Here is a 25,672-nt window from a genome sequence, read left to right as displayed (position 1 = left end):
CGCCATCGAGTAAAGCCGCAGCCAAAGGTTCACAGAATTTTAGGTTCCCAGAATTTGTAGGGTCATCAATTTGTCTCTTGATCACGACAATGGAAAGTAACATATGCCCAGCTGTAACTTGATTATCTGTTTCCCCTTGGAAACTTTTTAAAGCAGTGGCAATTGGCTTCATAAGCATAGCGCATTCTTTCATAAACAATAGCTCCCGTGACATAAAATCTGCAATGCCGTTCTAGTCACACAGAGAAACAATACAGATACCAATTCAACCCTGATCAGTGGGCCAGGATAGTCCCATTGGGCTGTAGCGGTGACGGTTTTGACCCTTCAAGACCATCTCGCGTAGACCAAGTAAACGGCGAGTATGTGCCAACTGCCATTCCCCCGAAAAAATCTCATGGTCAGTGCATTAAGCAAAGGTGGAAAATCCATAATCCTTTCTTTTCCAACCCTTGCAGTGGGGAGGCCATGAAACGAAACTGGATTACTATAGCTTTCTGAATGCTTTTATTTTCGTGATAACATATACCATACATGGAATATAAGTGTATGTAGACATTGACATTACAGCAAGTAGAATAAACACATTTCTATTGGAAGTTGTCCTAGTATGGCTGTGATTAAAAATTAAATCATGTTCTAAAACTTTGGGAGAAATCCGTTTCTATCCTTGAGATACAACCTAGTGTTTAAAAGCCTTGAAATGCCAATGCTCAGGAGGATAAAATAATATTAATGTTTTTTTTACACTTCTTCTCAGTAAAATTAAAATTAAAAAAAAAAATTGTAATAAAGGGGATCAAACATAGACAAGGGTTTCACATGTAAATGGGGAAAATTCTACTAAATTAAAAGTTGTGATAGTGTTGATAACAGTAAACATATAGAATAGATTCTTGGGAACAGCAAAGCATGCAATTGATACAGTGCTATTCGAGGGGTTGGCGACTCCAAGAAAAAGCGTATCGAGCCTCCGAAATTTTTCTAGGTCGCATTTGGTTATTCAGAACAGTAGCCAACCCTTCGATTCTATTAGACGATGCTATTAGACAAAACTTGCTTTTAATCAAACTCAAGGATTTCATATGATATAGATATAGATATAGAATTTGTGAGATAGCGAATATAATGGAACATAGGCTATTGACGTTTTCTTAAGCAAAGCCGAATGCCCATTAACATAGAAGCACAGAGATAACTTGACCTGTCGACTATGCTTGTTTCGTTTCGCAAGAATGCCATAGTATGCGTTGAATAAAACATAAAGTTCTTTCCTTCTAGGAGACAGCTATTCCGACTAAAAATTCGCTACATTTGACAACTGAGATTCTCTAACCAAACCATAATCAAATAAAGTTTAGATGGATTTTTTTTTTACTGTTAAATTATTTCAATGTACTCACTACGTTAGCGAATCATAGGCAATTTCGCTGTGTTAAGTCGCCATTGCAACCAAGCTTTCATGGGCTAAAATATTTGTTGTAAGGGTACGAACAAGAAAAAAAAAAGTTTAAGGTTAAACTCTTTTATTCTCTCCTGCCGTAACATATGTACATGTACGGAGTTGTAGCAACCTAAAAAAGGGCAGGCCCATTTTTCTGCCCCAACAACGTAACTCCATAGACGTTTTTAAAAAAAAATTTGAAAATGTAGCGTTAAAGATTTGTACGAAAAATTCTCAGTTGTCAAACTCGCCGATTTCGGAGCTGTCACAGCTATAAGGAGTAAGGATGCCGCTGTGGATGCAGCAAGGGTTTAAGTTTTAGTTGGAACGTATACTTGGTTAAACTGTTGATTCAGACTACAGTTTTCGACACTAACTGAATCGTGTAAGAAAACTCGTTGGCCGTCAAAAGCTGTAAAAGAAATAACTTTCATAATGTAGCAGCATTTTGACATCGCCTGACCGACTATCACATGCCGAAACTGTGCCGCTCTCATTGGGTGAACAGAGACAGCCAAGCTGTATTTCTTTTGGCTTAAGACAGCTGCACTAGAACGACGAATGGCGGTGGCTGCCAAACCCAAAGATATTTATGGTTGAGTGAAGAACTTAACAAACTTGGAAATTAAGTCCGCCCTTAGGATGGTTAACGCTTTGTTTTTTTGCAAGTTTTTTTTTTTTTTTTTTTTAGTGATGAAATATAGCTTGCGGCATTTTCGATTAAGTAATGAAGATTGTCATCTGGCAACAATAACTAGCTAGAACCATGATTTTCTGCCATACGCATTCCATTTTATTCTTAAAAGCCAAAAATGTTATGTGTGTTCCTATTCTGAGGGTGGAGGGTTTTCGGTTTTCCTTATTATTCTACATTTGTACCTTACTCAGCCCTCTGTGATCTGCTTAACACGCCTCAAAACGCAGTTAGAAAGATCGCAAATGTTTTCAATCCACTAATTAGATTGTAATCAAGAAATTCGGCAGGACGGGGTAAAAACCAACAAATTTAGAAAGGAAAAATTAAAAAATATTTGTAAGTTGTGGATTATTGAAAGAATGATTTTTCAGTAACCAGTTAGTCGGGAAACCGAGGAACGGTTGAGAACGGGAGAACTGTGAAGCCTTTAAGTCATTGGCGAGGGAATAGTTGGATGGTGAGAGAGGGAATTTGGCGGACACTCAGAAGGTTCCCTAGACTGGTATGAAACACTATAACCGAAGTAGACTAAGAAATCCGATGGGCTGCTGAATTTCGTGTTCAATATACTATGATAGAAGTTTGTCCCATACAATTATCATTTTTGTTGATTAGTTTATCCTCAGCCTATTGTGGTAGCGCTCGCAGGATTGCATGCACTTCTTCAGCCACAGCGGTAAGAACAAATTCAAACTGCTGTTTAGTTCGCACGGCCTGTGGACGCTGATCGCGCAGATGTTCTAGAGTAGCAGCAATGTCGATCTCACGAGCTCCCTTAGCCATTCGATGAAGTACCATGTCTATCAAACAGTAAGTTCCAGTTCTTCCAGCTCCATCGCTAATATGAGAAAAATGGAAAAAGAAAACATTAAATTAAAAATCTCCTGTTTTCATCGAATGCTTTCTAGGGCGATTTAAATTTCGCGTACCCGCAGTGAACGACAATAGGGCATGAGCGGCCGCGATAGGATTTGTTAACCTTTCTGTAAACAGAGCAGGTAAAAGAAAGTCAAACCAGAAATGAAAATTATAGTAGGTCTAAAACATGAATGTTGCACATAATTATTTGACTGTTCATTCTTTTCACGCAACATTCGAACAATTATTCAAAAACTAGACATCACACATTTTTCTGCGCAGTGTCGTACTGTAGGCTATACTTCCAGCCTGTCCTTGGCTTACCAGGCAGTAATCCATTTCAGAAATTGAATTTTTGTCCTGTACCATCCCCGGTCAGCTTCTGTATAGCACCCATCACTTTTGTGACTATGCAATTTCCAATTGTTTATTCAAATTGCAAAAATCACGAAAATGAGAGGTGAGTTACAGATCGGTTTCGTGGGGTTTCATTGATGAAATTGCTTTTCCGTGAATTTCACGAGGTTTGTTTTTTAAATAACTATATGAACTATCCAGTGTAGGAGTACACTAATAAAATGTAGGACTAATAAACGCAAACGGGGGAAGAAAATGTTAACCTTACCTCCTGAATTCGAGTAAAGCTTTAGTAGATGCAGGTACTCCATTTTCTGGCCAGGATTGAAAGTGAAACTGGGTAACGGTCCTTGTTTCGCCGGTACGTATGTTCTTCAGGTAAAATGAGCGAACAAGGTAATCGTCACACCAGATGTGCTCGCTTACAAGATGGACCTAATTTTTCACAACGGATTAGCGTTTCAGTAAAAACTAAAATAACATTCACTTTTACTCATCAAATTTTCTTTTAATATTTTACGCTTTTCGTTCTTTTTCGTCTTCGAGCTATTTTCATTTGTACCCGAAGTTGGATACCTGTATACTCAAATACGCTTGAAGGACCCAACAATCATGGCAATTATACACGTTAAATACTCGGCAAGGAACTTCAGATTTTATCGAATGAAAAAGAGATCGAAGGCCGAAAAAGAAGGAAAATCTACAGGAACCCTATTAACCTCGTAAATGTGGTAGAGTTGAGATCCCTCCTCAGGCCAATATTTATGACATAGTTCTTGTCCGTTTTCAATGACTTTAGTCAATAAGACCAGGACCACACTTCCTAAGGGGATGCATTTAAAATTTAATTCACTGAGACAGAGAAGTAAAGCCGTTGAGCAAATCACTAACCCTGTTCCCAGATCATTTGCCAAAAATCCGACGTTGTTTCGGCGAGCGGTGCTTGGGCAGCTATGTAAGCTGGATGTCTTGGATCGTGGTCAGTCTGCGTAACAAAAGATCTGTCGTTAATTTTAGATTTAAACACTTTTGGGAAAATCTCTCGTATTCATTTACGATAGACGATGCATTTATGTAGTCCGAGCCTGAAGTATTGGCTAAAACGTTTAACACCACACGCGAGTGATCGTAAGGTAGAACATCACCGAAGCGGTTCTTCCCATTATTTTCCGGCTATAAACGTGGAGTTTTGTGCCAAAATGAAACAACACAATTTGATGTTTATATCTAAAATACAATAGCCTTTTTTGAAAAAACTATTATTATTTTACTTTGGATGCGATTAGGGCACCAGTAGAAGGCTCAGCCTCGTAGGAGCAAAGAGCTTGCCATTCTTGGTCTAAGCGGAATTTGTTTCGAAGATGGTCTTCCATGTAGGACTAAAAAAATAAGAACACGTTGCAAAACTTATTAAACTGTAGTCACACTATTTGCGTTTAATTTTGACGCACCAAAACCATGTGACCCGTTGAAATGTCCATGTTGGTCAAAACGGGTTCCTCACACCTTTGTAGTAAAAGCATAATTATTAGGATCTTAGATGTAGCAGTTTTCTTATTAATAGCCATATAATAGATTTGGTTTTTTTTTTTCAAATTGGTATCGTAAAACATCGAGAAATTTTAAAGATTCCAAACATTTCAGAATCGTCAAGATATAGGGGAAATTTTCATGTATTGGGAACATTGTTGGATCGTTCGTCTGTGTCGGTGTTCTGGCACGATTTTTCTGTTGACGGAACATGAAATTGTGTGTACTCCTTGTCATATCTACTGCGCAAAGATGAAGCATTAAGCTCGCAAAGTGTTCGTGGAAAATGCATGTTTCTATCAACGAACGTTCACAGTGATCGGAGTCTCCGAAGGGACATGCAAGAAATATGACCAACCAGGAAAACGAAATGAAGAATATGGAAAAATGAGAAGCTACGAAACGTTGGGCGGAATGAGCCTTTCGAATTTACGGTCTACTCACTTTCGTCGAGATGCTGACAACCTCTGCTTCCCTCCTCCCGTGACAGGAGTACAGGCAATAACCTGTGGCATTGTTCAAAGAAGCGAGGGCGAAATGCGATCGCTCTTTAGGAAGCCCTAAATCCTTGTGCTTTGCGTGCGCTACACTCGGCCCATCATAAACTTCTATTCGATTGTATATTTAGAAAAATTTGCCGCACTTCCGTTTTCCTTGGAGCTTGCACGAGCGGGAGAAAAGCTTGCCAGAATGCATTGAAGGCACAGTGGGAAGACGAGATGGGGACATGAAAAAAGCAAAGCGGCTAAGCTGCAGAGCAAGGTAAGCTGCTTTAGTTCGACCACATTAATAAGAATACATCCATAGTTTTTTTCCCCTTACACATATTAACCCGAAGCTAATCGTACCACTTGGAATACTGCCGACTATATCAGATTTAAATAAATATGACCCCTATCTTGGATAAGAGGATTGTCAACGAAAAAACTGGTAAGATCAATAAATGCAGCCGTGACGCCAAGCGCCGCCCCATGACTCCTCTATAAATATCAGAGGGAAAGAGCATGAATAGAGATGAAACGACTTCTTGAATTCTCCAGTTGAGCATAGCAAATTCCGGTGGCAGAATGGAAAAAGTAGTTTGCTTTCATGCAGTCGGAAAGCCATCTATATATTACTTATATTACTAATGTCGAAGTAAAGCTCGCCAGCAAAAAGCATCTGTACTTTCCTTGGCTTTTAATAAATAACTAAGAGCAAAGGATTGGAGTCTCACAACCATATTCGGCGACAAGCTAAGCAAACTAACTGATCAACATTCTGCTCGCAAGGGCTACTTCAACCTCTTACACTGTCTGTTATATGCAACTGATGTGGCAAAGGTAAGGGCCACGAGTGGCGAAACTAGGAATCCCCCACATAACCGTCCAACTCTTTCTCTCGACTAAGAATGGTTGTCGCAAAAGGAACAACGGCAATCCAAAGTGCACAGCTTACAGGTAAACTCAATCAATTTGTTTGAAATGGACGGCCAAAAACCTACCATGAAGATGTGCTGGATCGGGAGGATTCCGAGTCACGTGACAACAGCACTCGCGGCGTCTTTGGTGAATCCTTGCTCGGTTCAGGGGTAGCGCATTTGGTTGCCATGCGAGCCCGGCACAGGTCCTAAAAGAAAAAGAAAATAACGAATCAAATCAGATAAATTAGCCTCTCTTTTGCTACTTTGTGCTTCCGGCAGAGCGTATGTGATGATAATGAAATAGTGTAAAACAGGTAACCTGGTAACCGCCTCGTTTAGTCAGTGTTTGAAAAAAAAACAAAAAAAAACATGTGCATCAGCTTGCCACCCGCATGCCAAGCATGCCAAGCATTAAGTCTCGTGGCTAGTTTCTACTGCTTTCTACCTTCGTCCATAATTACAAATTGTCTATTAATGTACCTGATAATCGTGTGTTGCTTCGGTGTCAGCGGAATGTGTGAGATCCTTGATTTTCTGACGGGCGATGTGGCGGTTTCTCACAATCAAGATGACTACGGCAGCGACAACAATGGTGGCCGTCAGGATACACAAGCCAACGGACAGTAGCATCTGTTGGTTCTCTCGCCCCCAATAAAGGACACTCGACACACTAGTCTAAATTAGCATATGCGACAAAATAGATGTGTTACTAGCGGCTCATAAGGGTAATGGGGTTGCCATTTACGCTAACATGTCACAGGGTGGAATGAGAATAAATACATTACATGAGACATAGCAACGCTATTAACCGTAACAAAAATCAACAGTCGCAAATCGATCATCAGGTTGATTATTCACTCAGCTATGGCCGGGGAATCAATCTAGCTATACGTTTTGTCAGACCTTTGTGCATTCGCACATTCCGGAAATAAGTTTCAGCCAATTTAACACATTTTGTTTTATTTCAATTTAAATTATGCCAAAAACTTGAGGATATAAAACATCGAGCTCCGTGCCCACTCTGTTTTTTAAGCACAAAATTGAATGGTATTTTACCAGACTCTAGTTTCGCCCAATTCGACTGCATATACGTATATAGGCAAATGAATTGTATTTGAGCATAAGCCAACAGCAATACTTCAATACTTCTTAGAAACTATACAAAGCACGCCTTAAATTAATTTAACCGTACATTTAACAAGACGTTCTAGACAACAAACCAGACCTTTTAAATGTCTAACTCTACGTTATAGGTTTCAAAGTTACTCGAACCTACCTGAGTCGGTGCATTCTGACTATCTGACGTTGAAAGGTTTACAACTCAGCCCTAAATGCAGCCACTATGAAAGGTAATCGACTAGAGATGGAACTAACATGAACATGCGCAAGCGCACTTTGTAAACAATATCAATTTTCAAAAGCCGTAATAAAATACGGTGGCATTTTTTAAGCTGCGATTGCTTCGTGATATTTCTTTCGGGCAAAGCCCAGCAACCGGAAACCAAAGGTTCACATGAAAACTACTATGTAGGAGAGATACGAAACCATCGATACCAACGGTTTTTAAAAGTCTGGCATTAGCAGAGCCTAAAAAAAGTGAATGAAGTCGAACAGAAGCGATGTTTTTCCAAGCCTAAATTAACTTCGTTCGCATGTTTTGTCAATATACGTACTGTATATATACAGTATATATTTTTTCGATACAATCTCAGCACTTGTTTACACCCATTTCTGATATTCAAAAGGAGATGCTGTATTTTGTAAGAAGAGTCATTGGGGTGGCTGTGGACCAGCCGTAGATTCTCATGGCTGCCTACGGCACTGCAACTAGACAATCATTTAAACCCCCTATTCGAATGGCCTTATTATGAATCTTTAACCAATCCTAATAGAAGGCGACTGCTGAGTCTGTAGCACAAGCAGAGTAGCAAGAAAGGAAGCAAAGCTTATTGCGGATGCCGGAGTACGAAATCCTGCGACATTTAGACGTGAGTCTTTCCGGGCACCATAGAGATAGAAGGCAGGGGAGTATACAGCCGTATACAGCTTCGTGGTTACCATAGTGAATGTACTGCGATAGAGGCCACACGCCTATCAACCCCTCGCCTCGGTTCTATTTTTCCCTGCGTATAGCATAGTGTACGCTGTAAGTATAGGTGACTTCCTTCTCTCCCTTGTGCCATCCACTCCCTCATCCTCACAAGTTGTTCCGCATCCCCCCCCACCAGCTTAGCTGTTACTCTCCCCCTTTTTTCTCGCTCCCCTTACCTTTTGTCCTCATCCTCCTACGTGAAATCAGAAGGATTCAAATCGATATTGCCTCGCAGTTCAGACTTTACCGGGAATACCTGCTGTAGAGACTCCTATCAGTTAGCTATATACGAGAGCATGAGAACTCCTTCTTGACACTACACAATTTTGAGCAGCTGGATATAACTCTCTCTTTCACTTTTGCCGTCTATAATTCACTCATCGTTAGCGAGGCTCTTACGTATGACGTTTCTGTTTTCCCGCTTTCGTTGTTTGTTTATTCGTTTACTTGCCTCTCCCTCCAGGTTCGACATCTAGGTTGTACTACTTTCTATGGAAGTCGGTTTGGCTTTCTTAGTCAAACAAACTTAGTTTTTTCGAATGGGGAAGGAAGAAACATCGAAAAGTACTTGCAACGTGCAGTTAAATGAAATATACGCCTATAACGTTACAAAGATAGATAAACAACCACAAATACCCAATAAATTTTAACTTCCAAAAATCCAGCTTATTAGCCTGTCGCTTAATGTGAAAACGTAGCAAACGGGAACGTTAGATAAGGAAATCACTTGCGTCTCTCCCACGGAATAAAAGACGTGTAAGCGCGCGTCTGAGTCGATGAGTTGTCAGAGCAAGATGGGTCGATAGGTCGGCCCCAAACGGGGGCTGTCAGAAAAACTAACGCTCAACAAAGTGAGCTTCCAATCAACGACGAAGGGCCACCCACGACCCGGATACAAGCTAACCGACCAGACCGGCAAGAGATAAAGACAACCAACCGACGAGAAGACAACGATACGGTCGAATATGAAGTAAGGACTCCCGTACACCGTGTGTAACATTGGACGGCGCCTAGGTGGCTCCGAGGTTCACCAGACTGGCGAGGGAAATACGGACATCCCGCATCCGGAAATAAAATGTATCTGTTGAAGTGTTTGCCGCTTATTCCCTTCTTTGTTTAGACTACTGCGTTTCTCGAACGTTCTACGCGATGTACGCCGCAATATAATGCGCTAAATACTACATTTTGCACAGTCTAAATTATAAAACGGTGTAGTCTGGAGCGTCCTTTGACAAGCCGATTAGACCTAGCAATAAACGTCAGTCATTCTCCATCTCGTCTGCTGTCTTGCTACCTTTAGTCCGCTTAAGTCTATATTTTGTGTTTCATCGCGTCGTTTTTTTTTTTTTCGTGCATCTTTGTCCGCTGTCGCCATCCTGTTTGCCGTCTGCCTGCTGCTATTCTCGGTTGCGCCGCTGCCTACTCCAGCACTGTTTGACGTCCTGTTCCCTCGTTGTTGCCACAATATCTACTGCCGGAGTATATCTTGTCTCTTCCCCATCTTCATCGAATCGGCCGCTTTCGTCTCTCGTTTGCCCCTTTAGCTAACTTTTGCTGCGCCTTCACTTCAAACTTCTCTCATTCAGTCTGCCGACCCCTCTAACGAGAGGCACATCTTCTCTTGCCTACACCGGTATTGTGCCATATAGGCTACTAGTCTCTACCTACTCTCTCTCCAGCTCATGAAGTTTCAACGTCTCATTATAAAAAATTATAAATAGAAAATCTATAACCTCCTCCGGATTATAACATCTTAAAAAACCCTTGTATCGCTTGCTCAGCTCGTAAGTCAAATCAGTCTCCCGAATACCAAGCCAAGTCTATCCAGAGAGCCAGAGTTAAATCGCGTACAATGTGCTTCTATTTTTCTTAATTTCCTTCAGAATATCGTCTATTTATAATTTTATATTGTTTCAATTTGTATGATTTACCAACAAATAACCTCTTTTGGGGTGAGTTAGACGAAGAATATTTGAATGGGGAAGCATGTTTGTTCAGCGACTTTGGGGGAAAAGAAGTGTTTTAATTATTAAAACACCTGTAGCTTTTCTCTTGCAAGTAATTTTTTTTTTCTTTGGCCAATTTTTTTTTTCACAATTCAACGGTGACTATTCGCAAGTAGCACCAGATTAAAAAGTAACATTTTTGAAACAAAAAAACTAAACCAAACAAAAACAAACAAACAAACAAACAAACTTAAATTAAATTATCTACTAGTTTCAGGTTATAATCTCGACAAATCTATAGCCGTATTGCAAATGAATTTTTAAGGATGGAAGCTCGTATAATTTTTTAAGAATATGTGGTGGCAAGAAACTTCACAAAGTATATGTTATAACCAACAAAACAACTCTACGTTGTTACACAAATACGCATAAATTTATGGTTAAGGGCATGCTTTCCGTAAATGCCTCAAACTCCGCAATCTATCTGGTAGCCAATTTCAAACCTAACCTTTTCCTAATTTCAAAAAATAATTAGAATTTCCTCGTAGGTAGAAATATTGAAAGAGCTAGTCCCATTACGTATCCAGTTAGAATACGTTGTCAAGAAGAAAAACGTTTCAATGTTTCATTTTGTTTCCCCAGTTAGTAACGTGATCGAGGGATAGGAATGCTTAAAGAATCATGACCAACTGCTAGCAAACTCTTTGGAAAGTCAAATGATCATAAGAATCATTCGATTTTCTCAAAAATCAATAACTTTTGTCGTTCAGTTGCTTGAATCATTCGTATTTCTGCTTGCTGTTCTTCCATCAGCTTTCGTTCTACTTATGCATTTGACGTTACACGGTCACCCTTTTGACGCTATCTTCATACCAGGGGTGTGAAAAACTTGCTAAAATTGCACTGTCCATAAATGGATAGACTAAACGACTTGTATACTGTCAAGTTTAACCGAAGTCACCCTTAAAAATGATTTTAAATCATTCCCGTTCTACGTCGTAAATTATAGTCTATAGTTCTGAGTTCTGAGGTTCTTTGTCGCGTTGCAACCCGTCCAATTCTATACATACATTACACGATGATTTGCTTAGAGAAAAATGTTCAATGGATGTTCAAGCAAGTACCTACTTCTGTTATACGTTTTGGGCGGTTGTTCATTATAGTGAACATTTGCAACATTTTACAACGAAGGTTTAATTAGCGACATAAAAATTCGAATTCCATGAAAATGTTAAGCAACTTGTTGTTTACAACAAAGTTGTTTGATCCCATCCGTCTCATTTGTTCTTGCCGAGCCTCTTTATTCATCTCATTCACTTGAATACATCCACGTCCGTAAGACAAAAGGGAATTCGTTAACAATAGTCTAGTCAGACAAATTAGTTGGACTCCATCAGACCCTTAAGTTACTGAATTTTTTTAATGAAAAACCGCGTTTTCTGTACGTCAGTCTGATAGATGGTCAACAAGCATCTTGTTCAAGAGGTTGGGAAAAGGCTTGTACTGCGACTAGTGGAATACGCGAAAGAAGAAACGCGGATAATATGCATCAAATTAGGTTTGTATTGGAGGGTTGAAAACTGATTAAAATGTCATAGACGTGACTAGACCTAATGATAGGCTAAATATCAACTCGAATCTTAAACCAGATGTTAAGCCAAAGCTGTGATAACAAGTTATAGACATTGTTCAGGTATTTGGTGTTAACTTCCATTCGTTTTCCATGGGTTGGACGGTATTACATCCTAATAATTTGGAGAGAGGTTAGCAATTTGAAGAAGGGGTGTACGAGACTAAAAAATGTCCACCTGGTCGTACGAGATGATTCAGAGTAAGTAGTAGTCTATATAAGACATCTAAAAATGGCCATTCAAGTTTTGCAACAGTTGCCAATCCTCCATAGTAAATTGGAGGATTGCTCATCGACGGTACATTCTTGTTTGTTAATGTCACGTGTCTATGACAGAGTTAATCGCACACCCAAAAATGGTCTGCTCCGGTCTGCTCGAAGGAAGTGGTTTGGGTTTTCCCAGCAAATTTTTTAATCGAACTTTTGAAATCCAAAACCTGTTAAGAACTGTGATTCGGCTTCATAGTGCTATCGCGCTCGTCAATGATTTTGTTTTTGATTTTATGGTCGGATGCCTGAATTAGTAGGGTAACTGGGTTTATCCCCAGGAAACCAACACGATTAATGATTATTTTTAAAACTAATTTACGATGTTGTTAGCGGTTGTTAGTTACCACCAATACTTGTTACCGCTTGTTACCAGTATCCCACTGCTACGACTCCCTTTCTGCATCTTCCTGTGGTTTACAAACACCATCGTACGACAGAGTGACACAAATCCATTGCTACTTCCAAGTATTGTTAAAGAATATAACAGGCTAGTTGAGTGGATATGATTTTAAAAGGATAAATTACTTTGTTTCAAATGAAGGTGATTAACAATTGAATAACAAGAATATAATTTCAGGTGCTGGGGTAAAATAATGTGCAACTTTGCTTAAAGCCTTAAACGCAGATATCAATTAGAAATTTTTCGAGATTCATTCTTTATTTAAAAAAAAACAAAATTTATATACGTTAAATCAAAATGATGAATCTTGAGACAAAAATTTCGGCCTTACGTCAAAATTTGATACGTGGCACATTTTAGGCCGAAGTTGCCAACCCTTTCCGTATACCGTGTCCAATTATTTTTGTATGCTATATATACTACTAAAAATTTTAAAAAAGCTACCGATTGCCTATACACTTGTCCCGTCAGGTAGCAAACTTTAAGTTCGAGAGCTAACATTAAAAGCTGTCGCTGATCATGCCAACATGGGTTCGTGCCTGCCTTTTTTCTTCAGTTTCAGCCTAAACTTAAGAGCACGGTTTCGCTAAAAAAGAGTTCACAAAGATTTTGCATGCTGAGGAAAATCTGAATGGTTCATGCGAGTTAATGTTTTTTTTCTTTCTCCTATAAACTACGAACCAAAGAAGCCTCATCTCGAGTTTTGCATTTTTTCTGAAATGGTCTTCTCTTGAAAACTCAAACTTCAAACCTTAAACGTTACGCCTTTTGAATCGAATTGCACGGGTGCGAATATCAGTAGGTTTTGGAAACCAAAAGTGATAACAATTCTTCGATTAGACGGACATATATATAAGTAAAAATACTGTACATACTTGATCTCCGACGCCAGTCGTGTCCACTTCAAACCCAGTTATCTCCTGTATCTTGTTACGCATTTGATCTAGGGACAGATAAAGTCAGAAACAGAACTTTGTAGAAATAGGAAACACAAATAGAGATGAGGGGGACATTTAAAAAACAAAACATTTTTCCGGCATTATTCATCAGATAAACAATTTTAGCAGAACCAAAGTTTGGAAGGGAGTCTGAAATGATTTCTGATTTAGATGTCTGTCGGAATATTAGAACGCTAGATAATATCATTCAATATTTTTACTCCAAAAGACTGCCAGAAAACCAGGTCTGTCTCTGTGAACGATCCGAGTCTTCTCCAATTCGAAATGAATCACCTGTATACCACTGCAAAGAAGTTTTCTTTACATGTGGTTTTCTACCAACCATTGACTGCACTTTAGTTCGTAATTTTTGTGAAAGAAATGTCTAGGATAGAAACCTTGTGTAATAGGCTTTGTAAACGAAATTACGAAGTAAACTAAAATGCTGTCTCAAACACTGACTTTACGAGAACTTAAAATTCTGTTGTTTTATAGCACTCTCAAGTTAAAAGGACATATCAACTGGTGGTGTAACAGTCGTGGGTGTAACTATCTCTCACTCCATGTTTTTCACTGTTCATTTGTCATCTACTATACACTATGCCCTAGCTCTTCTGTCAGCATGCCTTTGAAAAATCTCTCTCCTCCCTTTATAGCTAAGCCAGTTTGGTACGATAGTCGACAAGACATGGAAAATGAACATTCAGGAACAGCCAACATACTACTACGCCTAACTTTTGCTGAACGAAAGCTTTAAACGAAACAAATTTACGTATACTATTGTGGTCGATCCTTCTTCAAAAACAATCTACAATGAACTTTGTTCATCCAGTGCTACTTTTTGTGGTTCTTGTCCCCATGTCCCCTTTCGGAAGCTATACCTGCAAGAGGGCTAAACATGGCGTGAAGAAGCGCTGTTCACGTCCCACCATTGTTTACGTAGACCTACTGTACAACTGTCATTAACCCCCTACTACAAAATCTTTCAAATCATTTCTTTTACACAAATCCCTTTTGACTAAATAGGTGTCTCTAGTCGAAAATTTCGGTTGAAAGGATACTGCAAAAGAAAAAGTGAAAGAAACTTACACCTACGACTGGGTGGAACCTTTACGTTAAATTTTGATCTCTACTTTGCTTATTATTAGACAACCAATTTCAATATTGAGCTCTTTTGACAATAGAGAAAAAAAAGCCAGATAAAAGATGAAATCCAAGTTACACGTTACAAGATCAGATATTTACCTGCTTTCGAAGCCACCAACCAGGAATTCAGATTATTTCCGTTTTCCGGTACTTGGAATGTTATCTTATTCGTCTGCACACTGTAGCGTATGAAACATATAAATGTGATACAGTTCATTTCAGTTAATAAAAACCGCATTGTGATAAATTCCAAGAAAGACTTTTACGTACCTAACGTTAGTTAGAGTAGAATGTGGTACTTTTAAAAGATCAGATAGAACATTCACCAATCCGGCACCTTGTCTCCAACTCTTGAATCTAAAAATAAAATTTTTTTGTTTTTTTTTTTCAATACGTCAGTCACGATAATTATGAGGAATATTTTGGTTTTGTCAACCCCTCAATTATACATTATGAACCCCCCCCCTCTTATTATTTTTTTAATTCATATTATTTCACGTCAACTATTAGGAGGATACTTTCAATTTAGTGGAAGAAAAATTTATTAAGAAAGTTTTTTTACAAAGTGTCTTTGAAAACTTACTGTCCTTTGATGGTTATAAAAACATAGTTTGCATCCAAAATTTCCCGATCTCGCGAATTCAGTGGTATTGAATCAATTTCCTTGTTCGATTCGTTTTCTGCTTTCGTTGATTTAGCTTCCATTTTTCCAGTTGCTCGATTCGTCTGTAAGAAATCAATTTCAGGAGAAAATTTTTATTTTTATTGTAATATTTTCCAGTTTAGATCAAAAGTTGCGTTGGATTGCATTTATACACTTAGCCCGCCCACCCCGTTAATACCCAAGCAAAATGGTTCTTTATAGACAAATAAACCCAATTTTCAAATTCGAATTTTAACCTGAAATAGGCCTACTGACTAATTTTTCTTTTTACTTGAAGAAATTAGTTGTCTATAATAAACTATTTCAGCTTATTCGCACCACTTGAGGCTGTGAGCTCAGACACCCAAGAAACGAAGAAAATTTATATAAGCAACATTCATCCTCTAAAGCAATTATAAATCGTAAAACGTCGAGAGTTTCTTCCACCAAATTCTCTTCCTAAATAATCAAGACTGTGTTTTTCAATACAACGCATTGTAAAAAAATGTTAAATTTATTGAGTGATTTATTTTGAACTAGCCGACTTCTCCATACGCATAGTTTTTTTGTGATATGGTTATGAGGAGGCGCTAATTTCACTGCGGCAATCATAATAATGAAAAGAACGTCTTTAAATCCTCAAGAATTGTGTTGTTCCGAAAACTCCTCCCTGAACGTTTGTTTGTTTTTTTCAACAGAAATTTGCTGCCTTAGAGGTGGCGGAAAGATCGATATTTGAAAAGGACGTTGCCAACCACTTTCACAGCATTGGTGTGTATATAGGATAGGCTATACAATACGTCTGATATGACGCTCGAGTGCAAAAGAAAAGGGCGGACCGTCGACCGTGACCGCTATTGGCAATTTACGTATAAATGTTCGATTCAAAAATCGGTAAATTTACTGCTGCTTGCGACTTGGTGAGCTTTCCTACAGCGTTCATAAAAGATAACTGGCGGATCAACCTATATGCTTTACTATATCGGAAGAAAATCGAGAACCACCCTCCCCCAAAATGGTGATAATCAATGATCTTCCAACAACTGATCTAGATGTCGGTAGTTACAATATTACGTACACTGTAGAGAAGGGGAATTGAGACAAGGGAATGAAACAAAATTTTCCCGCCGATAAGAGGAATTTTCTGAAAAATTAGGGTTAATAGAATGAGGGGTTTACAAGTTTAGAAAAATTACGAGTTTTGTATTCAAAACTTTTAAGATATCTCGAAAAAACTGTTTTTGTTCTCCGTCTGTTAAATTTGCGTTTCAATTTTTTGTTTAACCCTAAAACGCTACGCTTTAGTAAAAAATTGTTCAGATGATTTGCAATTCATTTTCTACAATTTAATGTCATTTAATTTTCCCTGCATCTTAAATAATTTAAATAATTAAATGTAACGATGACCTATTGCAGGGCAATTAAAAACTTGTTTATATTCCGTCTGCAGTGGTTGCATTTTTTGCAAGTATTTGACGTAATTCATTTAAACAAATGTAAATCACATGTTTACACAACTATAATACTTGTATTCGCTGTTTGGGATTTATTAAAAAAGCATGTTCTAATGGTTTTTTAAATTTAATTATTTAAATATTTTAAACTAAATTACGATCTACTTAAGCATATTTTAAAAATCTGTAAATCGCATTACCTAATGGTAAATGATCACACTAGCAGTTGTGGCTGCGAGATATCGTGATTTTCATTTTATGTGGGTATGAAGAAGCTTCCTTATGGGAAAACCCACGTTGCAATTGCGTCGACACACCGTTTCAATTGCCCTGCTACCATGGCAATGAAACACTCAAGCGACCTCAGTTTTTACAATTTACTACTATTATAATTAATCTTTTCTAATAAAAAAATATCGTTTAGTAGCTGAGATAATAGGCTACAATTCTATATAATTTTTATATTAAATTTTTCAGTTTTTTTTTCAAGAAATACAAAAAACCAAAAAGTGTATCAATTGCCCCCACTCTCCCCTACATAATGCGTCATACCTATCATGTCTACCTCTGTTACCCATGGCTAATTCTGTCAGACCTTGTAATCTAATCTTCCTACATACTTTGTGTCGTTTCCTCCGACAGTTTTTTTTTGTTTTTTTTCAGAGTTCTCGGTGAGAGATTAAATAGACAGATAAATAAATTACACACCTACAGTGTGTATAGCATTAGAAATATGCACGCACTGGAGGAATACCTTGAAAGTGTTAGTTCCTTTAAAGCGTTGTGGTTCCGTTTCATCCATCGAAACGGAATGGTCTTCATTTGTTTCGCTGCTCAGTATTTCTATCAGTCGTTGCACAGGAATGGACTTATCGGTTTCACTCATGCGCCGACTTATTTTGTAGTTGTTTTTTCGGAAATCACGATTGACCGTTGCATCTCTGAATTCTTCTTCTTCGACGTCAGGAGATTCGTTTGAACTTATCCAGATGTTTGTTGCTAGGTTGCCATCATCCTCTTCACTCTCAAAAGCGTAGTTGTTTACGTTAAACCACGGACCGGGTTTTTTAACGTCCAACCGTTCTTGCCTCGCAAATTTTGGACTGGCATGAGCATTTTCTGTAGACGGTAGGCTGAAAAAATCTTCTTCGCTATCCAAGGGCATGGCCGATTCGGGTCGTTCACGGTAAGTTCTAGAGTCCGCTGCCGACGACAGGACTTGCTGCAAGCTCAGGATTTGGTAGTCTCTACCGCTGTCTAGTGGAAAAGGATCGTTTTCCGACTGGGCAAGTGATTGGTCACTGTCTTTTATGGTTGAAGTTCTAGCCGTGGGGACTTTCGTCTGCCATGAACCGGGCAATTCTTCCATCATCGTATCGTCTGGCATAGCGCTGTCGATATCGCTTGTTCGATAGCGGTCGTCTTCCATGGCGTTTATAACGCCAAATAATTCATCTCGGTTCAAGTAAATGCTGGGTGTTTGGAGGGGATATTGATTAGTACGATATTTTCCTGCACGCAGACGGCGTTCTTTGTCTTCCTTATAGGTCATACTAGTTTCCTTGTTTCTTCCGTTGTCGGGCAACTTCGAACAAATGTCGGGAGTGCCGGAGTTCCTAAGAAATAAACGGAATCAAATCAGTTATATGGTCTCGATTAATGTCAACTGTAGTTCGCAGTGCATTAGGCTGTACACGCCTCATCTCGCATCGTTTATAACTGCTAGACACATCGTATTTTGTTTGATACTTATGACGACGAACCATTCAGCAACGTAATTTTAAAGAAACTTGAGAATCATAAGTAAGTTCAAGCAAAGCTAGCTATATCTTTTGCTTTGATGTGGACGCACTTGCTGAAAACTGGCAATTGCAAAGTGCAAAATTCCAGGTATTCCTCACTTTCCCAAAAATCTTTACCCCACCTTGCCCAAAAAGACGTTAAAATGAAGCAAACTTTCCGTACTATACGTATAAAGTATGCAAACGTTTCGCAAACTATAGTGTCGGGAAGTTCGGCGCAAAATAAAAAGTATTCACCGGTATTCACATCTATGACTGAAACTTGTTTGTTTTTTTTTAAACCAAACAAACAAAATAAAAATAAATAAAACAAAGAACTAAAAATAAAATACTTACTGACTTAAAAAATACCCCAAGAAAAAAAAACAAACACATAAATATTTAGCTACTGTACATATATGCAGGCTATTAGTAGACCTACCCTTATACGTTTCTAAGCAACTAAGAGCCAATCTAGAGTCAGGCAAAGGAAGACCTATCAAACGCTAGCAAATTTTTAGTCGCCGATTGTCGCTTAGCTCGGTAGCTAAACTCAGCCTTGTCGATCAAAACGCTGTCGGAGCCTGATGTCGACCAAACCTGCCCTGGCGATGAACATACCAATCCTTGAGACGGAACCATTGACCCACCCATAGCAGCAACTTATCGACTCACGTGCCCTTGCACATTTATTAGTTCACTCCGTCTATTCCATCCGCTATTACAAAAAAATGTAAGCATAGCGTGATCGCGTACCACGGAAGAAAACATGAAGTGTCAAGTATCATCCTTCAAAATATTTACAAAATATCTATTTTACAAAATAATGCACCAATTTCATCACCGATTGACGGGGGGAGACCCAGCGTAGCTTGAAGATACACTCTACACTTAAGCCTTTTTAAGATTTTAATTGGGAGGTTATACGCTTTATTCAAATTAGTCGTTTATACGTAGGTTTATCGGTAAACTGGCTCGTGGGCACAAACTATATAGAGTTGAAGACTTCCATTAGGCAATTTTCACTTAGCTAGACCTCTGTTTTTACTGTGTAGATCTTAACACGATTAATCAGTAGCCTACGCCCAAGTAACTCATTTTTGAATTTCTTTGGGGAAACATTATAGATTTGGCATACGTCAATGTACAATCAATGGTTCGAAAATAAAAAATTAACTCATTTTTTGCACATCCCGATGTAAGATTTTCTTGAATTTGGTTTCACACATTTTGTTACTTACCGAATTTATTTAATGAAAGGAAAAATATTTAAAAAATGATGAGTTTACGGAAATGATTTTCCTATCGCTTATTAATATTTATTTTATCATTAAGATAATTTTAAACGACATAATGTCGATATTGGACAACACCCTTGCCCCTGGTGAGGCAAGATAGCCACTAGTGGAGATAGATGGCCTTAAGTAGGTCACGTAACTGGTGCGTTACTTCCGCTGGAGACATAATACGTGTGCAAATTGTTCCAATCGATGATGTATGAATAGTTTTATATTTATTAGTTTTGTTGTTATAGCCTACATTTAGTGGTTTACCATGTCTTTTAATTTGGAAACTAGAAATAACTCCTTATGTTTGCCGTGGAAAAATGCAAATATTTTTATGTGAAACATTTTTTTGCGTTTTTTTGGTTTAATTTGGACTTAAAATACACGGGACGTAGTATCCCACCTAAAGGGTAACTTACCCCACTAGAATGACATGTTTGTAATTTTTTTGAAAGCATAAATTACGCTTACACGAACACAGAAACTTAGTAAAAAAAAATTGGAAGTGCTTTAAAAGTAAAAAAAAATGAGAAAGGAAACAAAAATAAGGTGCAAACAAATATCACTCTCGTCTATAATTGAAAAAAAGAGAATCTAAAGCTGTATACATCTTCCCTCTATCTCCCAGCATAGCTTCTGCTCATATAATAATATGTAAAACTTTATTATCTGCACCACAAAACTGATTGAACACAGATATACAGAACAGAATACAGATAAACGACGAAAGCCACTTACTTGTTCACGAAAGAACGGACGAGACGCTGTAGGACGCACTGCGACACACTATCTGTCCACTGGTAACCTTTCCGCTTTAGCTGTGTTAGAGCCACCTCCAAGGCTGCTAGTTCATTTTCCCCAATCATGCTCCTGAAAATAAGAAATTTGTTCATTGTTATTTGAATTAAAAAAAAAAAGGAAATCATTTCCTTTGGTTGATAGATGTTTTCACAGATATACCTGTATACGAAACTTGTAATTTACGACATTTTTTAGCTACCTCTTTGTTGCTAGCGCTGATAACTCGAAAAAGCCAGGCCTACAAACCCTTTCAAGCTTAAACATTCAACGATTTCATCTTGGGATTCCAAACTGACCTAAACCCAAACGGGACTTGTCGCCTTTAAATCATCCAAACGAGCTAGGCTATTTGTTAATAACGATGAAACCGAACTGATGTGTTACATAGTAGTCAATAAATAAAATTCGAGAACTTGTGCCTAAGAATTTTTAGCATTACAACACAACAATAGTTTATTTATTTTTATGGGAAATATTTTTGGTTTCGTTTGAAACGTTTTGAATCCATTGTTTTTTTGTTTGTTTGTTTTATTAACTATAAAATTTCTGCTGGTGTGTTGCCCGGCAGTCGTTTTGTACTTTTAAGTGCTGCGTATAACACATATTATTTTGATTACATATTATAATTTTTATTTTTTTATTTTTTTATTTTTTTATTTTTTGCTGTTGTCAGTTTGCAATGGCTTTGTTTCCATATGTTACCCAGCAGAACCTGTGGTCTCATAGCTTGCGCGAGTCCAACTGAAAGCTACCATTGGACCCGCCCCCCAAAACCCAAGCTAATTCTTTCGGTTGGCCTGTTAATTACTTTCATGGAGAATAGGACGCGAGTGTACGTCTCCTTCAGTCATTGTAATACCCAAATACAACAACCGATATCGTGTTGACAATCCAGCAAATGAGATATCTTTCAGCAAAGTAAAGTGGCTATAGTATCTGAATATACAGGACTTTGTACAACAGACTTAGAACGGTTAATGTTTATCTTACTGCTCATCACTCTTTCTTTTAAATTGCAAGACAAAAATGTATTGAATGTAAAGCTGCACCGAGGTGATACAGTCGTGCTTGTAAGTTTGTTCATCGGATATGCTTTAAACATATTCCTTGCGTGAACCAAGGCCCCAGTTACGCCTGATGGGCATTTTTGGGAGGAGGTTAGGCAACTGAGGCGTACACAAAATTTAGAAGACTCTTAGAAATGCCCTGTGGCATAGATCAATACTCTGAGACTACGTCAGGCAAAAGCCGTTTGGTTGAGGTGTCATGGAGAAGTTTAATACAACCAGGGTAAAAAAAAAAACTGCTTTAGGTTACAGGTACAAATCTATAGACAACATCTAAGCTAACATACTCCCTTATTGGAAGTGCGTCTATAGCCGATCAGCGAAATCGGAACAAATTTCGTATTTCACCGTATGTTTCTGCTCTAACGTAAAATAAACTAAATGAAATAACTAAATGAAATTTTACAAGACCTAAAATTTAAATTCTTAACCGAGTGGCTTATTAAGACATCGTATTAGGTGGTGCAACGGAAAATGTTTGATATCTTGCATTGTGAATAACAAAAAAATGTAGCGTAGCTATCAAACATTTTAAAATGAAGGTTCGTTTGTTCGAATCGGTCGAATAGCAATAAAATCTATCCACAACCATGAGTCGAATTTTGATTTAATGAATTTTATGATGTCATTGCTGTGCGGACCTAACCCTGAAAGTTACGAAGCCTATGGTAACACGAGTTTCGGAAATCGCTGTTGTTGTGTATAGATAATACAGAGTGTTATTTAGCCCTATCCTCAAAAATTTTTAGCGGCACTTTTCCGATATGGAATGTTTTCTATTGTCACGATCAATTTTTGAAATGTTTGACGTAATTATTTATAATTAAACTCGAAGTAGGCTATCGGGGCATGTACAAAATAGCGGAAGTTAGGCTACTGGTGTGACAGTTGGAAATTGCAAAAATACCAATCAAAACACATACTGCTTACTTAAGTAACAAACCCAAAATATTGACAAAATTTAAGAAACAGAAGAGGCATTATGCACATAATATTTTCAAAATCGAAATAGGATCCAAATATTTTTAAAGTGATGATAAATTATTGTTGAAATACGCATTAACGACAATGCAGTGATTCGCCCTATAGTTTTGCGCGGGGAAAAAGTCGGAAATTCAGTATGGAAGGAGTAGTGTGTCATGCTTAAGGCTCGGCCACGCGTGAATCGGGGTAGCCTTTTGGCTGATCGGTTAGGGCGTTTTGGGCTTCTGGGTGTCTTTTTTTCTGCCCATGGGCATTTGGGTCGGCTTTCTGGTCTAAACCGGTGCAAGGGGAAAAAGCAAACCGGTTCAAAAACCAGGATACATATCCCAATTTCCCGACTTGTTACCAAGGTTCTTACCCAGAAATGAGATTAAGGTTCGAATTTCGTGTAACACATTGTATTTTTTATTAATTTTTTAACATGGCGCACCTTCTCCGCCATTTTTCAACATAGTGGCGGGTCTATCGGTTTCACCGGGTACTTTGAGCCAAACCAAACCGCCTGAAAAGTCCCTACCCGGGTAGTAGCCGATTGATCTTTTTTCGGGTAGGTCGGTGCGGTTTTCAGGTTATCGGGGCCGAGCCCTACTCACGCTAAATACTGAACCCTGCTGCGTTCGCCAGCTGAGACCAGATTGGAAGGAAACTACTTCTCATTAGTAAGCCCTTTGTTAAAAGCCTGGCGCCAATCAAGCTGCCATTTTTCAAGGTGGTGGTGGGAAGACCCGGTTTTCTGAGAAAAATCACTCCAACCTACCCAACTTGGAAAATGCTTTACCCCGATCGCCCAAAATCGACTTTTTTCTTGGTGGCGTTCTATGAGTTCTACGGGTTTTAAAAACCGTAGCGTAGCCCTTGCTACAGCAAGCCCAATAACAATAAATGTCTTTGAGAAAATCAACATATTGATGTAAAGCGAAAATAGCTATGCAAAAAATCACGGGGCTAATCTTGTTTCAAAGACCATCGTAGAATTTCAATGACATACTTGCATAGTATCATGGTTACGAAATGACCTAAATCTAAGTCAAATTTCATCAGAAAACGGCTGATTGTCATCGCCTTCAGTAAATAAAACTCTTACTTTCCTGAATGAGCTACGAAAAAACTTGCGAGCAAACTCGAGTAAGATAAATGCGCGTTTTATGAATTACATTCCCGATTTCGGAAGCCGAAATTCAAATATAATATACTTTTTTCCATCAATAACGGGAATAGTTTTGGTTTTCATACCTATAGCTATCATTGATCTGAATTGCAGTTGCCTTTACTTACCGGTGCAATGCTGGAGACAGTTGAAATGTTTCGGTTTGTATTGGTAGACATTGGCCGAATATTTCGTCTGTAAAATTAAGGGAAATAAACGTCATTATTAAACATTAAACTGTGATTTTGACAGAAAGTTTTCGTGCACAAGGCTTCTGTGTGATCCTCACTTTTATAATGGGTTATCATGACCTATGATCTAATACCCACTGATTCACTGCTAAAATGTTTGCTTTTTTGTCATTCATTGTATATAATTGTTAGCCTGGTGACTATCTTGCTGCGTTGTTTTAAAATGACTTCCCTTGACTATGCTGTAGCCTGATTGGAACACCGAGTCAGTGGTGAAAAATGGGTGACGCGTTAACCGCACTAACTTCGTTCCCAATTTCAACTATCTCATAAATTGCCAGAGCAAAGAACAGTGTTTATTCTAACAATAATTTCTGATGATTTAATCCTTTGCATGTAGCTTAAGCATTTTCTCACTAAAAACGTGTCTGATTGTGTTAACCGTAATTGTTTTAAAAAGCATACATACCATCGTAGCACCATTCTGTCTCCGCTTTACAAATTTCATTCTGGAAGAGGCATCCTTTAGTAAAAAAGTAAAATAGATTAAAAATATATTTATAAAATAAAACATTTAGTTTCGTGATAATTGGTTCAACTTTACGATAAAAAAAAAAAAAAAAACAAAAAAAAACAGTAGGTTACACAAGAAGGTTGCCAAAATTGCCTCGCTTATATTCGCTTTTGTTTCATTTACCGTTATTTTCTAAAATATATCCCGTAAGAATCTTGCGAGCACTTAATTCCAAAGTTATAGCCTCTAAATAACAAAAATTAAAATAAGAATTTAAACAAAATAAATAAAATACGAAATAAATCGTGTAAAGAAAATCCCATGTGAGCACATATTCCTAGGTAATCATTGAATGCTAAGAACAAAAATTTACTTGGGAAGTCTAATATACTGGATAGGCCCTAGGCCTATCACGGTAACGCACATCCACCTCTGTGTTGATACTTTTAAGTCCACGTTGTTTTGGTAAAAGACTTAAGACTGATCAAGACATTTCTTTGATGTCATTTTTTGTGTCACAATATTGTATTTTGCAAAAACCACATTTAAAGAAGTTATGCATTGAAGATCTTTTTTTCTTAAGGAAAGATGACTTTATAGGCTAACTGATCAAATTTGTGAGGTCTTAAAGACGTACAGTGCCGGTCCACTTATACGACCACTTGGTGCGGCGGTCGTATAAGTGGATGGTCGCATAACTGGTCAAATAAATTAGTAGTAAGTAGGAAGGTGATGACTGAATCTTATTATCACTTGTGTTGAAGTAAATTTTTAAATATTAGTACTGAAAACAAGTGGAAAATATTGAAGATGTAAAATAAAATAGTAATAAGACTAAAAACAATATGAAATGATAAAAACAAACAGAGAAAAAGAAATTAAAGATTTAGAATATGGTAACGCAACTTTTCGGCAAGTTTAAGCAGAACAGGGTCATTGATAGGTATCCTTATTGCTTCAGAAGCATATTTTAAGAAATTAAGACGCAATTCTGTTTCGGGATCAGACGTGATATCCATATCTCCCTAACTAATTTGATGACTATCACAATGGCTGATTGAAATGGAGGTTTCTGCAACGGATGCATTTAAAAA

The 25,672-nt window shown here is 38.0% G+C and overlaps 1 protein-coding gene and 1 long non-coding RNA gene across 2 annotated transcripts in view; both read right to left on the bottom strand.

The window, feature by feature from the left end:
- Nucleotides 1–490: 490 nt before the first annotated feature.
- LOC116917436 (receptor-type tyrosine-protein phosphatase N2) overlaps nt 491–25,672 on the bottom strand; it is a 28,065-nt gene continuing 2,883 nt past the window's right edge. The window contains exons 2-19 of the mRNA XM_045170197.1: nt 24,534–24,587; nt 24,002–24,068; nt 20,613–20,744; nt 17,562–18,423; nt 15,294–15,436; nt 14,981–15,067; nt 14,810–14,889; nt 13,502–13,569; nt 6,769–6,963; nt 6,370–6,494; nt 4,808–4,862; nt 4,628–4,735; nt 4,413–4,529; nt 4,248–4,341; nt 4,076–4,179; nt 3,625–3,791; nt 3,071–3,124; nt 491–2,979 (exon numbers count right to left, since the gene is read on the bottom strand). Coding sequence (XP_045026132.1) covers nt 2,769–2,979; nt 3,071–3,124; nt 3,625–3,791; nt 4,076–4,179; nt 4,248–4,341; nt 4,413–4,529; nt 4,628–4,735; nt 4,808–4,862; nt 6,370–6,494; nt 6,769–6,963; nt 13,502–13,569; nt 14,810–14,889; nt 14,981–15,067; nt 15,294–15,436; nt 17,562–18,423; nt 20,613–20,744; nt 24,002–24,068; nt 24,534–24,587 — 2,723 coding nt within the window. The 3' untranslated portion in view covers nt 491–2,768. The remainder of the gene's footprint in view (nt 2,980–3,070; nt 3,125–3,624; nt 3,792–4,075; nt 4,180–4,247; nt 4,342–4,412; nt 4,530–4,627; nt 4,736–4,807; nt 4,863–6,369; nt 6,495–6,768; nt 6,964–13,501; nt 13,570–14,809; nt 14,890–14,980; nt 15,068–15,293; nt 15,437–17,561; nt 18,424–20,612; nt 20,745–24,001; nt 24,069–24,533; nt 24,588–25,672) is intronic.
- Nucleotides 11,870–13,495, bottom strand: LOC116917437. The gene is made up of 2 exons (XR_004391141.2): nt 12,135–13,495; nt 11,870–12,071 (listed from the first exon to the last, which is right to left on the bottom strand). It is a non-coding gene; the product is annotated as an uncharacterized LOC116917437 (long non-coding RNA).

The sequence above is a fragment of the Daphnia magna genome, linkage group LG2, assembly GCF_020631705.1.
Source record: "Daphnia magna isolate NIES linkage group LG2, ASM2063170v1.1, whole genome shotgun sequence".
NCBI lineage: Eukaryota > Metazoa > Arthropoda > Branchiopoda > Diplostraca > Daphniidae > Daphnia > Daphnia magna.
The sequence above is the reverse complement of the archived record's forward strand: the minus strand, read 5'-3'. Positions and strand labels throughout refer to the sequence as shown.